Source organism: Myotis daubentonii, chromosome 19 (genome assembly GCF_963259705.1).
Source record: "Myotis daubentonii chromosome 19, mMyoDau2.1, whole genome shotgun sequence".
NCBI classification, from domain to species: domain Eukaryota; kingdom Metazoa; phylum Chordata; class Mammalia; order Chiroptera; family Vespertilionidae; genus Myotis; species Myotis daubentonii.
Window position 1 is genome coordinate 7,254,389 of NC_081858.1, and position 15,758 is coordinate 7,270,146.

The 15,758-nt window shown below is 51.9% G+C and overlaps 1 protein-coding gene across 3 annotated transcripts in view; it reads left to right on the forward strand.

The window, feature by feature from the left end:
* NOS1 (nitric oxide synthase 1) overlaps window positions 1–15,758 on the forward strand; it is a 156,226-nt gene that overhangs the window by 75,261 nt on the left and 65,207 nt on the right. For all 3 annotated transcript variants that reach the window (XM_059677244.1, XM_059677246.1, XM_059677247.1), the window contains exon 3: window positions 6,823–6,949. In XM_059677244.1, the coding sequence (XP_059533227.1) occupies window positions 6,823–6,949 (127 nt within the window). The remainder of the gene's footprint in view (window positions 1–6,822; window positions 6,950–15,758) is intronic.

Below are 15,758 nucleotides of genomic sequence, written 5' to 3' on the forward strand. Positions count from 1 at the left end.
AGAACCTACAAGTTCACATGTTAGTGCTCAGGCCCGACTCCACTGGAATGGTCAGCTGTTTGCACCTAAACATAGAATTGCCGCCAACACAGCGGAGTCAGATGCAGATCGACACACGTGTGTCGTTTCGGTACCTCGAATGCCACCAGCAGTGTCGTCGCCTTGGTGACGTGATTTCCTGAAATGGTGAACGGCTCCCAATAAAACGATGCCATTCCTCTGACTTAGTTGCAACAGTGGCATGCCTGGGAAATTCAGTCTATTTTAAAGCCTATATATACATAATAACAAATTGGGATCATGGCTCAGCAACTTAGGCATTTTTTAAAAATCTGTGTGAATGTCCCAAGGTGGTGTGGCAGTCAGGACCCTTGGTGCTCGTGTGGGGAGTGTTCCTGGCGTTGCAGGATGTCCGCGACCCCAGAAGCCACCTCCCTCCCACTGTGACAACCACCGGTGCCCCCACAAATTGCCAAACGGCCTCCTAGCCGCTGAAATAAGAGCCTCACTAAGAATCCGTGTCCCCGGTCAGGAAAGGGAAACGCAGGGACAGTGTCTTTGGGGTCACTCTCGGGGCTGGCAGGCCGGGCACAGTCCAGGCCCCTGGAGCATGTGGCTGCCTGGAATGATGCACCCTCCCAGGAGCCTCTCCACCCAAGCTGCATGTGGGGGTAGGATCGGAACTGGCACCCCAGATGCTGCATGAACAGGTGACCATGAGGCGGGCAGCCCGCCAGGCCCTGAGCCCCACACCCAGGTTTGTTTACTGGTCTGTGACTTCTGGGCCTGAGCAGAGGCTGGTTCTCAGCGGTGCCCCTGACCTCCTGCTCTCTCGGCCTCATTCCCTTCCTTCCATCCCTCTTTCCTTTGGACAGACTTATTCTGCTCCATCTAGTCCCTCTCCCTCCTGGGGCATCCCTGGCCCTGTTGTTTGGGGGTGCTGGCCCTTACCTGGGGGTAGAAGTGATGCTTAGTCTAGACACAGCCTCATCCCTTCATCCCAGGCTGGCGGGTGGCCCTGGCAGCTGGTGGCAGTGTGTGAGGGGTTGCAAGGAAGAGAAACTCGGGGCTTCCAAGTCCTCCTGCACTTGGGAGCGATCACTTTAAAATGCTGCCTAGCAGAGGAAATCCAGGTTGTCAGCTTGCTGCCCTGAAGGAGGGTTCTAAAGAGGCCAAGGTCCCCAGTCCAGCCTCCATCTGGACCAGGTGGTCAGCCTCGCCCTGGGCTCTGATAACTTCTTTGCCACTTGGGGTTACTTACAGATTACCTCCCTGCAGGAGTTAGGCTCCCTAAGTAGGACATGTGGTTTTAGCCCCCTTTTATAGAACTGAAGCTCAGAGAGGTTAAGCAACTTGCCCGGGGACACACAGCACTGTCCTGGTTCTACCTAGAAATCTCACAGGGAGTGCCCAGAGTTAAAGAGAAACCAGGCAATAGAATGTGGCTGGAGGAACAGACGTCAATTTTGACCCTAGAGTATTAGCTTAACTCTGGGGCAGGGGAGCCTTCTGTGACAAGCATGAGTTTCGGTTTGGGGTTTTTTTTGGCAGGTTCTTTTTATTGTGGTAAAATTGGTATACAAGGTTATATATATTTGAGGCGAATAACATTATAATATCTGTATACACTACATAGTGTTCACTATCGTAAATCTAGTTACCATCCTTCACCATAGAATTGATCCCCTTCCTCCAAACCCCATTACCTCCGGTAACCACCAACCTGTTCTCTGGACCCATGAGTTTGCTTTTGTTTGGTTTTTATATTTCACGTGAAATCATGCCGTAGTTGTCTTTCTTCCTCTGACTTATTTCACTTTGCAGAATGCCCTCCAGGTCCATCTACATCATCACAAATGGCCTGGGCGTTATTATCGTTATGTTCAGCCGCTACCGAGCACTGCGGGAGGGCCTGGCCCCGTGCGAAGGTCTCTACACCGAGGACTCCGTTTGCTCCTCAGAGCACCCTGTTTTCCTGTTACTTGTCCCAAGTCACACAGCTGACTCTGTAGATTGCAGTGTTGGCCACAGATCACTTGACCAAGTTTCAGAGGTCGTCAGAATATTTTCTCAGAGTCTAAAAGGGAAACTGAGGCCCTGAGATGCCTCGGGGGGCGGCGGGGAGGGGCTGTTGCGGGCTCTCCAGTTTCCCAGGATCCAAACTCAGCCCAATCCGCCCAGCCTGGGCCCTGGAGACACGAGAATCCTGCCCAGCGTTTGGGATATGAGGTGTTACAGTCATGACGAGTCCCGAACCCAGAGGCCCTCACCCCATTCTCAGCTACAGCATTTGCCGTAGAATTCTGACTCTCACGGGCATACTTTTCTCTTTATGGAGACCGTTTTCCTTTCTAGCATGCTGAAATCTTGGAGAAAAGCTTTGCCCATACCACAGGCCTGGTTTCCACAGTCCCCACATCTTCCTGCTAGAATTCAGCCTCCAGAACCCACAACCAGGTGGAGGCAGAAACCCAAGGCTATTGGCGTGGGGTGGGCGAGAAGGGGGGTCAGAGAGGGGGGGTTGTCTGCTGAGAGATGCCAGCAGGGCTTCCTGCCAGGACCAGCTGCTCCTCAGCGGCCCCTAGCCTGGCTGGGCCAGAGCTGGCAGCCCCCACCTGCAGGCTGTGCCCTGCACACAGGCCTGGCCCACCTGTTCCCCCTCCTGGGTCCTCGGGGTTGGTTAGCGGTCAGCACTGGGCTGATCAACACTTGCAAGAACTCTCTGTGGAGTCAGGCCCAGACCCCCCACACATCCCCATCCCCACTGTGTGCGCAGTAAGAGCATCCTGGCTCGCAGGGAGCCTCGGTTGGAAGGATCTGGCAAAGGTTCCCAGAAGGTGTAGAGATGCTAGACCGGCTCTTGGCTCAGGTCTGATCACCCAGCTAGCAAAGTGGAAGAAAAATGGCTTTGGTTTAGACATTGCCAGAAAGCACAGAAAAATGCTCCAGGTGGGAGACAGAGTGAATGTGAGGGCTGAGCATGGTGGGAGGGGGGAGTCTGGAAGGGAAGCAGAGAATTCCCAAATTCCTGGGCTCCGAGAACAAGATGTGATGGTCCAAAAAAGGGTCTGAGGGCGACATCCCTGCCTCTGTCCCCCGACCCCCAGGGAAGGCACCCCCGTCCCAGGTAGGACCCATGGATGCCTTCATTTCCCAGTCTTCAGAGACGTTACGATTTTCAGCACCACTGTCCAATGCTATAGCCACTAGCCACATATACTAGTAGCTGTCTACACCCAGTTACAGTTAGAATTACACATTCAGGCCCTGGCTGGTTTGGCTCAGTAGATAGAGTGTCGGCCCACAGGTGGACCAAAGGGTCCTGGGTTGGATTCCTGTCAAGGGCACATACCTCGGTTGCAGGTTCAATCCCCAGCCCTGGTCAACGCATGCGGGAGGCAACCAATCCTTGTGTCTCTCTCACATCTATGTTTCTCTCTCTGTCTCTCCTCCTCCCTTCCACTCTCTCTAAAAATCAGTGGGAAAATATCCTCAGGGGAGAAACGTGAAACATTCAGTTCCTCACTGACAGTAGCCGTGTTTCAAGTGCTCGGTTGCCTCATGTGCTAGTGGCCCTACTCCTGGACAGCACAGAGGTAGAGTGTGTCCGTCGTGGCAGGTCCCGCTAGCCCACGCCGGCTTGGAGGAATCTGGACTGTCTTACACAGAAGTACACTTTCCTTTCTCTGCTTCCGTCTGATCGACCCATAAGCAAATGAGTAGTAAGAGCGGTGATGGTAGGTGTAAGGGCTGTGAGCGTGACCTCATTTAACCATTGCAATGAGGCGGTAGTATGATCAACCCTATTTTAGAGATGAACAAACGGAGAATTAGGAAAGACAAGTGTCCTGAATACCCCAAGTTGCACAGCTTAGACCAGCTGTGGGCAAACTACGGCCCGCGGGCCGGATCCGGCCCATTTGAAATGAATAAAACTAAAAAAAAAAAAAAAAGACCGTACCCTTTTATGTAATGATGTTTTCTTTGAATTTATATTAGTTCACACAAACACTCCATCCATGCTTTTGTTCCGGCCCTCCGGTCCAGTTTAAGAACCCACTGTGGCCCTCGAGTCAAAAAGTTTGTCCACCCCTGGCTTAGACACATCAACGCTAAGCGTTGAACCCATTCCATAGCCCGTGTCCTTACACAGGCTGCACTGCCCTTACATGCCCATCAGGCAGCTAGGTCCCAGGGCGAGTGCATTTGCAGCAATAAGCCTGATCGTTTCCCGCAGACCCGCTTACCACTGACAGACTGGGAGGTGGGCATCTACCTAAATCTACTTCTAATCTGGCCCCTGGGGGAATGGGAGCCAAATAACTCAACTTGCTTGTTCTCCCTGGTGCCATATTCAAAGTATTCTTCTCCTACTAATCACACGGGACTCGTAAAGAAGTGCATGTTGACAGAACACTTCACAAGCATTATTTAAACAAAGTTGTTAAAGGCTTTTTAAAAAGGATGATGGTGAAAGTGGCTCGCTCCCTGTCGATTCACACAGACGAGCCCCGGGAGCCATTTCAGAGTTGCCTAGGTAATTGGACCCTGTAATTTTTGTAAACGGGCCTCCTTCTGAGAGCGATGTTGGGTTGCTTGCTCTTTAGCCTCTGGCTTAGCATGAGCATCCTGACTAGTTTTTTTCTGTCTCTGGTTTTTGTTTTTGTTTTTCCGTTTGTTTATTTTTTAAAGGAAGGATCTGGGCCGAGCATCTGTCAGACCTAGTTTCAAATCCCAGCCGTGCTGTGTGCTTACTGTGGAACCTTGGGAAACTAACCTAACCTCTTGGTGCTCAGTTTTCGCATCTGTAAAATTGGGCTTTTAATATCTGTTGCAATTAAATGAAATCATTTCTGTGCAAGGACCTGGTACATTACAGATGCTCAAACAGTATTAGCCTCCTCCCTTCTCTGCTGAATCCGGGTTTATGGTCGTGTGATCTCACAGAGTCAGGAGCTGAGAGGGAGCTGAGTGACATTTAGAGGAGCCCTCTCAACAGACGCTTCCTCTGTTTTTCACCACGTAGGTAAACTATTGCCTTGGGTTCTGTAATCAAGAACGACTCCCGGTGTGTTTTGGTGACATTTTACTAGTAAAGAGGGTAAAACAGTATGTTCCCTCTGACAGTTGCAGAGCTCTCCAAGCAAAAGAGCAGAAGTGGCTTTGATGAGGGCCACCAGAACTCTGCAAAACACAGCGCAGAGGGGGTCTGGCTGGACCCCAGTAGCAGCTGGAGCAGCTGGCTGCCCAGGGCCACGCTTCTGATCCATCCCAAACAGCTGTCAGCACCAGATGGGGGATCAGGGGAAATTCTGGAGCCAAGACCAGAGTGCTCAAAGCTGGAAACATAGAACAGAAGGCTAGACAAGGGCCAGCCTAGAGGCCCAAGGTTGGGGAGCAGACATATGCCCTAGTCAGGGTAACCCTGGGGTGAGGGTTGAAAAGAACAGGTTGTCAGGAAGCAGAGGGCAGCATTCGGAGGGAGGAAGAGCAGGTCTGGATTTTAACGCAGTCTCAGTTCCACCCCAGCCATGCTTTCCCTCCGTCTCAGAGGATGGCCAGCTGTGGAACCTGCCAAGAGCCTCCTCCTGAACCTACTCAAGGTCAGAGCCTGGGAGCGAGGAGAGCTCTGGTTCAGAGGTCAAGCTCTAGAGAGTCAGGAACAAGCCTGGGTTTGAATCCCAACTCCACCATCACTAGCTGTGTTCCTGAGGCTAGTGACTTAACCTCTCTGAGCCTGTTTCCTCATCTGATCATGACTGTGAGGCTGATAATAGTGGTGGTGAAGGTCATGATGAAGGAGGATGGGGATGGTGGTGATGGTAATGATGAGAGTGATTATGGCAGTGGTGATGGTGATATGGACAGTGCTAACACTGGCGATGATGGTGATGATGATAGTTAGGCTGATGAAGAGAAGTTGGTGGTGTTGATTGTGATAGTGATGATGGTGATGATCCTGAGATGGTGGAGGCGATGGTGGTGGTGATGGCAGTGTGATGGCGGTGATGATCCTGAGATGGTGGAGGCGATGGTGGTGGTGATGGTAGTGTGATGGCGGTGATGATGATGAAAAATGATAATGAGAGCCTCCACGTCAGAAGGATGTGGAGAGTAGGCTGGGATCCTGTGACCTTCAGCAATTTAGCTCTTGTCTCACCTCCACCTTCTGTAAAATGGTGGATATTCCTATCTAAGAAGGTTGTCACAAAGATTAAATTAACCAAGACGTATGTAAAGTGCACAACAAACACCAGGCATCATTTTAATAGTATTATTTTTGCCTGCTCTGTTCCCCTTCCTTCAGATCATTCCTGTTTACCCTGGGCTGGTGTCATTAGCCTTGCTGTCAGTGCCTAGCGTTGGCATGACCTACCACCCTGGCCCACGGGACTGGTTTCCTTCCCTATCCCTCCTGCCTCCTACTTCCTACATAATTAAGGCCGATGGGCATCACTGTGTCCAGGGATTCTGCCTGGGGTTCTGCTAGGAGGTGGGCTTCCTCTGTTTGTAGATCTTAGAAATGAGGGAGGGGGTAAGGAGCACAGTCCGTGTCATGGCCATCCGGAAATGATGTCCATGAAGACGGATGGATGCCAGCCATGGGTGCCAACTTGGGTGAGCTCACCTTTGTGTTTGACAGTGGGGCGCTGTCAATCCTACGAGGCAGCAGGCTGGGCACCCAGTGCTCTCTGGCTCCACGTAGTCATGTGGGTGGACCGTGGAGGCTCTGGACTGACTCGGGAATCTCAGCCCAGGGCCACCAGCTCGCTGGCCACCCCTCACGTCCTGCTTTCCTCACGCCACCCCCTTGCCTTCCAGAGACCTGGATGCCAAGTCACACAGACCTCTGCCCCTCGGCGTGGAGAATGACCGTGTCTTCAATGACCTGTGGGGGAAGGGCAACGTGCCTGTGGTCCTCAACAACCCGTATTCAGAGAAGGAGCAGGTAAGGGGCGGTGCCCGCCGGGAGGGTGCTGGGGCTGAGGCCAGGAGCACCGATGCTGGGATATGGGTTTTGCTTTGGTGTGTTTTTTTCTTTGTGAGCTTACCATTTTTCACATGTTCATTCTGTTTCTACATTAACGGCACTCACATGGTTCAGGATTTAAAAGATAAAATAGAGCCCTGGCCAGTTTTTCACAGTGGTTAGAGCATCAGCCTGCAGACCAAATAGTGGGTTCGATTCCTGGTCAAGGGCAAGTACCTCCGTTGCGTGTTCGCACCCTGCACCCAGTTGGGGCACATCTAGGAAGTAGCCAGTCGCTGTGTCTTTCTCACATCGATGTTTCTTTCTCTCCCCCCTGCTCCTCTCTCCTTTTCACTCTAAAAAATCAATGGAAAAAATATCCTTGGATGAGGATTTAAAATATATATATAAAAATATGTCAGGCCGGCATGGCTCAGTGGTTGAGCATTGACCTATGAACCAGGAGGTCATGGTTTGATTCCCAGTCAGGGCACAGGCCCAGGTTGCAGGCTCGGTCCCCAGTGTGGGGCATGCAGGAGGCAGTTGATCAATGATTATCTCTCATCATTGATGTTTCTATCTCTCTCTCCCTCTCCCTTCCTCTCTGGAATCAATAAAAATATATTTTTTAAAAAGCTATAAAATATGCATGATGGAAAGTGTTTCTCCCTCCCCTAATCCCAGCCACAAAGTTTCCCTCCCTACCGTAAGGAATAGTTATAATTTTTTGTGGTCCTTTTAGCATAGAGGGACAAGTAGGCACACATTTTTTACACAAACAAGAGTGCATTATACAGTTTTGCACCCTGCTTTTTCACTTACCAGCATAACTAGAAATTAGTACCACCAGCAACTAGTAGATAAAGAGAGTCCTCATTCTTTGTGACAGCTGCATAATTTTCCATTGCATGCCTCTGCCATATTCATTGAGCCCATCCTCCAAAATGAACGCTCTTGGGTCATTGCCAATATTTTGCGATGACATTGCTGTAAAGAATGATATCGTATAAACACCTTATTTGGCATACGGGCAGGCTTTTCAATAAAATAAATTCCTAGAAGTGGAATTATTGGGTCAAAGGTCATATTCACTTGTTATTCAGCAGAAATTGAGCAATTGCTCATCATGAAGGTCGTGCCAACCCAACGGGCTGAGTAGGGGCGGGTTGTTTCCCCGCAGCCTCACCAGCTGCCTCTTTGCCAATTTGCCCAGAGGTAGTTCGGCCGCTGGGCAGATACGGTTCCTGAGAGCCGCTCGATTTGGCTAGAGAACAGCCGCAGCTCTTCCTCCCCGGCCCAGGCAGCTAACGGGCCAGCAGCCCGAGGGAGGCATGTGAAGCTGCCGCCCCAGCTCTGCCTGCAGCGACGTCTAGGTGGACATGGTCCAGGTCACTCAGCGAGTCACCTTCTTCTGGCCCAACACCTGCCCCAAGCCCCGGGCGCCGGGTTGCCAAGCTCTTTCTTCTGGTGCAGCTTCTATGGCACTTTCTCCACCAGCTCATCTGAGCAAGGACTCAGAGCCTCTCTGCATAGCTTCACGGGAGGATGGGACGCCGCAGAGCCTCCGTGGGGACTGCGTCCTTAGCCAGGAAGATAGGAACAGGAGGGATTCTGCGGTAGGTCAGACCCAGGGTCCCACTGGCCACTCCCTCTACCTCTCGCAGTGACTTCTGGGAATGTTCGGAGGACAAGCACAATTGTAGCTTCTTATGCTGCCTCAGAAATCAAGGTCGTGCCCTGGCCGGGTAGCTCAGTTGGTTGGAGTGTTGTCTGTATATGCCAAGGTTGTGGGTTTGATTTCTAGGCAGGGCACATGCAAGAAGCAACCTATGAATGCATAAGTGAGTGGAAAAATCAAGGTCACATTGTGAGCGTGAGGAGACTATTATCCATTAATGCAGAAATGAGCAGATAAAGTTAGAATAGTCTATATATTTTCTTTCTTTTAAAAAAATGCATTTTTGATTTCAGAGATGGAGAGAGAGAGAGAGAGAGAGAGAGAGAGAGAGAGAGAGAAAAAAAACATCAATGAGAGAGGCCCAGCTGGCATGGCTCAGTGGTTGAGCATTGACCTATGGACCAGGAGGTCACGGTTTGATTCCCAGTCAGGATATATGTCCAGGTTGTGGGCTCAGTCCCCAGTGTGGGACATACAGGAGGCAGCCGATCAATGATTCTCTCTCATTGATGTTTCTATCTCTCTCACCCTCTCCCTTCCTCTCTGAAATCAATAAGAATATATTTTTAAAATAAATCCTATATAATAAAAGGGTAATATGCAAATAGACCGAATGGCAGAACGACTAGAATGCCTGTGGCCCCTCGCCCCAGCCAGCCCCAACCCTAATTGGCCCCCACCCCAGCCAGCCTGCCCCCGATGATCTCCATCAGGGGCGGGCCAGCTGGACCCCACCAGTGCATGAATTTGTGCACCCGGCCTCTAGTAAATAAATAATGAGAGAGAATCATTGATTGGCTGCCTCCTGCATGCCCCCTACTGGGGATCAAGTGTGCAGCTTGGGCATGTGCCCTGACCCGGTATCCAACCGTGATCTCCTGGTTCATAGGTCAACATTCAACCACTGAACCATGCCGGCCGAGTTATATTTTCTTTCTTAATTGAAATAAAGAAGTGTTGCCATAATGAAAACCTTCCTAAGTCTAAGGACAGAAAGAAGCAGCTTCGGGCAAGATTTGGACTATAGACATGTTTTGTTGGAGCTACACTGTCTTATCCTAAGACAGCGGTCACCAACCAGTGGTCCATGAGGTCCAAAAGGTTGGTGACCGCTGTCCTAAGAGACAATTTCTATTTGAACTTTTGTAAAAAATATATTTTTTATTAATTTCAGAGAGGAAGGGAGAGGGGAGAAAGATAGAAACATCAATGATGAGAGGGAATCATTGATTGGCTGCCTCCTGCATGCCCCCTACTGGGGATCGAGCCCACAACCTGGGCATGTGCCCTTGACCATAATCAAACCCAGGACCCTTCAGTCCGCAGGCCGACACGCTATCCAGTAAGCCAAACGAGCTAGGGCTCTATTTGAACTTTGAATTTATTGCCAATATTTCAAAATTTTATGTAAATATATTTACAACTTCTCTTAAAAATGTGGACAACCTGACCACATTGATCTCTATTCTTATGATGAAACTAAAGGCCCAGTGCACGAAATTCATGCACAGGTAGAGCCCCCAGGCCTGGCCAGTGATCAGGGCCAATCAGGGCCTTCCAGCTGCTGGCCAGGGCCTCCCTTCCCTGGCTGCCAGCTGCTGGCCGGGGCCTCCCTTCATTCCACAGAGCCCCCTGGTGGTCAGCGCACATCATAGCGAGTGATAGAACTCCTGGTCGAACTCCCACAGGGACACTTTGCATATTAGCCTGAGATAGATAGATAGATAGATATAGATATAGATATAGATGTAGATGTAGATATAGATATAGATATAGATATAGATAGATATGGATAATCTCCTGGACTGAGTAGCAGCTGCCCTGTCTAGACAGGGCTCTCTGGTTTGCCACCACTCCCTATTGTGTCTCTCTCGGTGAGATTTGGGGTACAGGGAAGAAGCAGAGGAGGCCTTGCCCCCACCAGAAGGACCCTTAAGGTCCTACTGAAATCTGAGCAGCAGGACTCTGGCCATTTCCTTTCATGCCGTCAACCTCAGTTAGACAGTGTTAACCCTGAACATAGCCCTGAACTTAAAGCCTGGGGGGTGGGGCTCAGTGCTGGGAACAGAGCAGGCATGATGACTAGCACCACTGGCCGCCTTTGCAGGATATCATGGTGAAATGATCAGTGCCTCAGTCCATCCAGGCTGCCAGAAGAGAATACCATGGCCTGGGTGGCTCATAAACAACAGAACTTTCTTTCTCACTGTCCTGGAAGCTGGGAAGTGCAAGATCAGATGGCAAGGAGAAACTGCTTGTTTGTCCATTCTCCCTGCAAATCCTTAGCATGGAATCAAGCCCTCTTGCTTTCCCTTCTGATTAAGCACCTAGTCCCTTGCCTACCTGATTTGCTCTCCTAAGGGGCAAGGGGTGGCACCGTGCCCTGCTTGAAGGCAGAACGTCTATTTTCACATACTAATTAAGCATCAGTCCAGTCCTTAGTGGGTGCAAAGGGGGTCTCAGGACCGAGGGAAATGAGATTTCCATTTGGCGCTCTCCCCTCTTATTCAGCCGGCTGCTCCTCTCCCCAGCCTCTGGCTGACAGAGGCAGTGAGGTGGTCAGAGAGATGGCTTCTATTGAAACCCCCTCTCCACTTCCTCCACCTCATCAGGAGCCTGGCACTCCCTCACCCCTGGGGACATGGGGTTTCTGGATGTTTTCCAAATGTCAAAATCTGTTGAGAAGCTATTCTCTGCTTCCAAGTAAGTGTCAGCATCACCCCACTCTGGAGAGCTCTGAATGATGAGGCAATTGGGGAGTGCTTGTGGGTCCCCAATCTTCAAAAGACCAGGCCTCGTGAGGGTCCTTTTTTGCACCCCAACTGGCTAGCGAGTGCTGGCTTTGCTGAAAACCAAAAAGGGGGCAGCTGGAGCCAGCTCAATTGTGTGCAAATGAAGACAAACCAGCGAACACTCTGCTCTCAGTGACAGCCCTGAAACCTTCTAAGTCAGCTCTGACTCACTGCGCATTAATGATGTTGGGATAAAAATAACAATAATACTGATAGCAATACCACCTTGTGGGCGTGTGGCCATCCCCACCCTCCTACTCCTTTACCCACAGCCCTGGGCCAGGCACACAGCACGGGGGTCAGCCCAGAGTCAGCCTCTTCCTGATGGTGACCTTGGGCAGACAGCGAGCATCTGCACTGAGCCTTCATTTCTCAGTGGGTCTGATCGGCTCATGGGGTTGTGGGGAGGATGAAATGAGGTCCTGTGTGGGATGATAGCATTACCTATAATAACTAGTGACCTGGTGCACGGATTCTTGCACATTGAAAGGAAATCAATTGAAAGGGGCAGGACTGGGTGAGACAGGCCAGACACACCCTGGAGCCAACCTTCCTCCGTCCCTCCCTAGCTGGCTGCACCTGGGGTGGCCCATGGCTCAAAAGGCATCTGTGGAGTGAGCGGGGTCCCTCTGGTAGGTGGGGTCCCTCAGCCTGGCCTGTGGGGATCAGCCGAAAACAGCTCTACAACATCCCCCAAGGGGTCCCAGAGTGCAAGAGGGCACTCTGCAAAGTAACTGTCATACAGGGTGTGGAACACAAAAGCAAGTGTGCAGTAAACCAGGTTCAGGGCCAACAGTGCCCCAGCAACAACATAACCCACGGCCGAAGGTGGAATCGCGCGGCCCCGTGAGGAATCGGGCTCCCTCCTCTCTGGTTTCAGGGTGTGTCACCCGAGAACCGCTGCTGCCACATCACTGCAGCTTGGCTCCTGTGTTGAGCGTCTGCCCCCTGGTGGTCAGTGCACATCATAGTGACCAGTCAGAAGGAGGGACACTTAACATATTCGCCTTTTATACGTATACTAGAGGCCTGGTGCGCAAAATTCGTGCACTGGCGGGGGCGGGGGCCCTCAGCCCGGCCTACACTCTCTTGCAGTCTGGAAGCCCTCGGGGGATGTCCGACTGATGGTTTAGGCCTGCTCCCTGGCATTCAGACATCCTTAGCACTGCTGCAGAGGCGGGAGAGGCTCCTGCCACCACCGCTGTGTTCGCCAGCCGTGAGCCTGGCTTCTGGCCGAGCAACGCTCACCCTGTGGGAGCGCACTGACCACCAGGGGGCAGCTTCTGTGTTGAGCCTCTGCCCCCTGGTGGTCAGTATGCATCATAGCAACTGGTCGTTCCAACGTGCCATTGATTTGCATATTAGCCTTTTATTATATAGGACTAGGGGCCCGGTGCACGAAATTCGTGCACTGGGTGGGGTGGGAGTGTCCCTCAGCCCAGCCTGCCCCCTCTCACATACGGGGAGCCCTCAGGCGTTGACCCCCATCACCCTCCAATCGCAGGATCGGCCCCTTGCCCAGGCCTGATGCCTCTGCCAGAGGCGTCAGGCCTGGGCAAGGGACCCTCATTTCCCCCCATCACTGGTTCTGCCCCCAGCCCCTCCGATTGCTGGCTCCGCCCCCCACCCAGGCCTGATGCCTCGGCCAGAGGAGTTGACCTTCACCACCCTCCGATCACCGATCACCGGATGGGCCCCTTGCCCAGGCCTGAGGCCTCCGGCAGAGGTGTCAGGCCTGGGCAGGGGACCCCCAGCTCCCTGCGGTTGCAGGCTCCGCCCCTGCCCAGGCCTAACACCTCTGGCCAAGGCATTAGGCCTGGGCAGGGCACCCCCAGCTCCCCGCGGTTGTAGGTTCCGCCCCTGCCCAGGCCTAACGTCTCTGGCCAAGGCATTAGGCCTGGGCAGCGGGGATCACCAGCTCCCTGCGATCTCCCGCTCTGCCCCTGCCCAGGCCTAACGCCTCTGGCCGAGGCATTAGGCCTGGGCAGGGGACCCCCAGCTCCCCGCGGTTGCAGGCTCTGCCCCTGCCCAGGCCTAACGCCTCTGGCTGAGGCGTCTGGCCCGGGCAGCGGGACCCCGCAGCGGCAGCGGCGCCACGATCACGGGCTCCGCTTTAGGCCCAGGCAAGGGACCCCTAGCTCCCGGGACTGCCAGCTTTGACCGTGCCCAGCTCCCATCGCTGGCTCCACCCCTACTTCCTGCTATCACTGGCCAGGGTGGCAAAGGCACCCGATTCTCTGATCATGGCTGGGGGGCAGGGCAAAGGCAGCCCCCCAAGCCGCCTTTGCCCTGCCCCCCGGCTCTTACCTCCCCCCTGGGTTTCCGATTACTGTCAGTGGCAGGGGGCTTCTTCCTGCTTTCCCTTTCACCTCCCTGCATTGTGCCTACATATGCAAATTAACCGCCATCTTTGTTGGCGGTTAACCGCCATCTTAGTTGGCAGTTAATTTGCATATCGCCCTGATTAGCCAATGAAAAGGGTAGCAGTCATATGCCAATTACCATGTTTCTCTTTTATTAGTGTAGATAGGATAATAGCTAAGTTTCTTTAAAAAAATGTTTCTTTGATTTTAGAGAGAGAGGAAAGGAGAGGGGGAGAGAGAGAGAGAGAAATATCAATATGAGAGATAAACATTAATGAGTTGCCTCCGGCACATGCCCCGACAGGGGGTCGAGCCTGCAACCTGGGTATGTGTCCTAAGCAGGAATTGAATCTTCGACTTTTTTGGTGAATTGGACAATGCACCACCCAACTGAGCCACACCGGCCAGGGCATAACTAATGTTTCTTGAGCCAGGTCAGGCACTGTGCTAAGCCCTTGAGGTCTGCAGTCTCACTTCATCTCCAGCCCAACCCAATGATGTATTATTATTGTTCCCACTTTATAGATGAGAAAACTGAGGCACAAAGAAAGTGTTTAGTAGCTTGATAAAGGTCACATGACTAGTGACTGGGGGAGATGTGACTTGAACCCAGGCCATGGAGCCACAGTCCACTCTTAACTCTATAGAGCCTGGCATAGAGTAAGTGCTCAAAAAAATGTGTATTGTTATTGTCATTATAATGAGGCTAATTATTATGTCACTAACTGAGGTAAAGATATATTACTGATTCTTATTTTGCTAATGAGAGGCAGACAGGGCAAGAAGCACTATTCCCATTTTACAGATGGCACCCTTGTGGCCCAGAAAGGGAAAGGGAGTCTTGGTGACAGGGCTGCACCTCTGTCCCATCACGACCACATCATCATCCTTGTCGATCATTAAAGTCACTGTAGCATATGTCATTCATGCCTCCTGGGGCCAGGCTCTGGGAATGCGCAGAGGGGAACGCAGTGAGGCCTGGAGTGGACAGCTAGGAGCTCCGAAGCCCTGATCCCATGCCCTGCCCGGTTGCCTGTTGGTTGTTAATTTGCGATCGTCCCCTGACCTCTCAGAACTTCTGTTTTCACGTCTGAAAAAATGGGTTTCCATGAAGATGCAATGAACCAGCAAATGTGCAATGGCCTCACCCAAGTTGGGCGCAAAACAGGCATTTACAAAACGTGACCTTGATCGCTGCTCTGGCGGAGTTCACAACCAAAGTGTCAGCTTTTCATCAAATAGTGGCCTCAACCTCCAGAAACTTCCACATCCAAGACAAGCTACAGACATAGACACACACACAGCAGTCACTGTGATGGTTGGGGTTTTGTAGGATCGTGCCCAGGTATTCCCCACCTGGCTGCCTTCAGCAGACTCTTTGGGCCCCAATCAGGTTGACATCTCAGGGTTCCGGTTGATGACTCCCTTCCCTAAGCCTCTTAGAAGCTTGAGGAACCTCCTGTGTTTTGAGATTCATTTCTCTCTGTGGGAGGGTGCCCCAACTCCCTAGTTACGAGTGGTTATGCAACTCATTTTTGCCCCCAGCTCCATCAGGCTGGCTCTCCCTTCTCTTGCTCTGGCTCATGACCAGAGTTAGACACCAGCCTGGATTTTCCCAACAGCATCTTCAGTCCCCGCCCTTTCCCAGGTTACCCAGGTGCCCTCAAACACAGGACAAGGACCCTCAGCAAAGATGCGTTCCAGGAATTTATATGGATGCCCTCAGGCCTTGGTGGGAGCCGAACCCAAATCTTTTTTTTTTTTAATATATTTTATTGATTTTTACAGAGAGGAAGGGAGAGGAATAGAGAGTTAGAAACATCAATGAGAGAGAAACATCAATCACCTGCCTCCCACACACCCCCCACTGGGGATGTGCCTGCAACCCAGGTACATGCCCTTGACCGGAATAGAACTGGGACCCTTCAGTCCCCAGGCCGACACCCAGCCAGGGC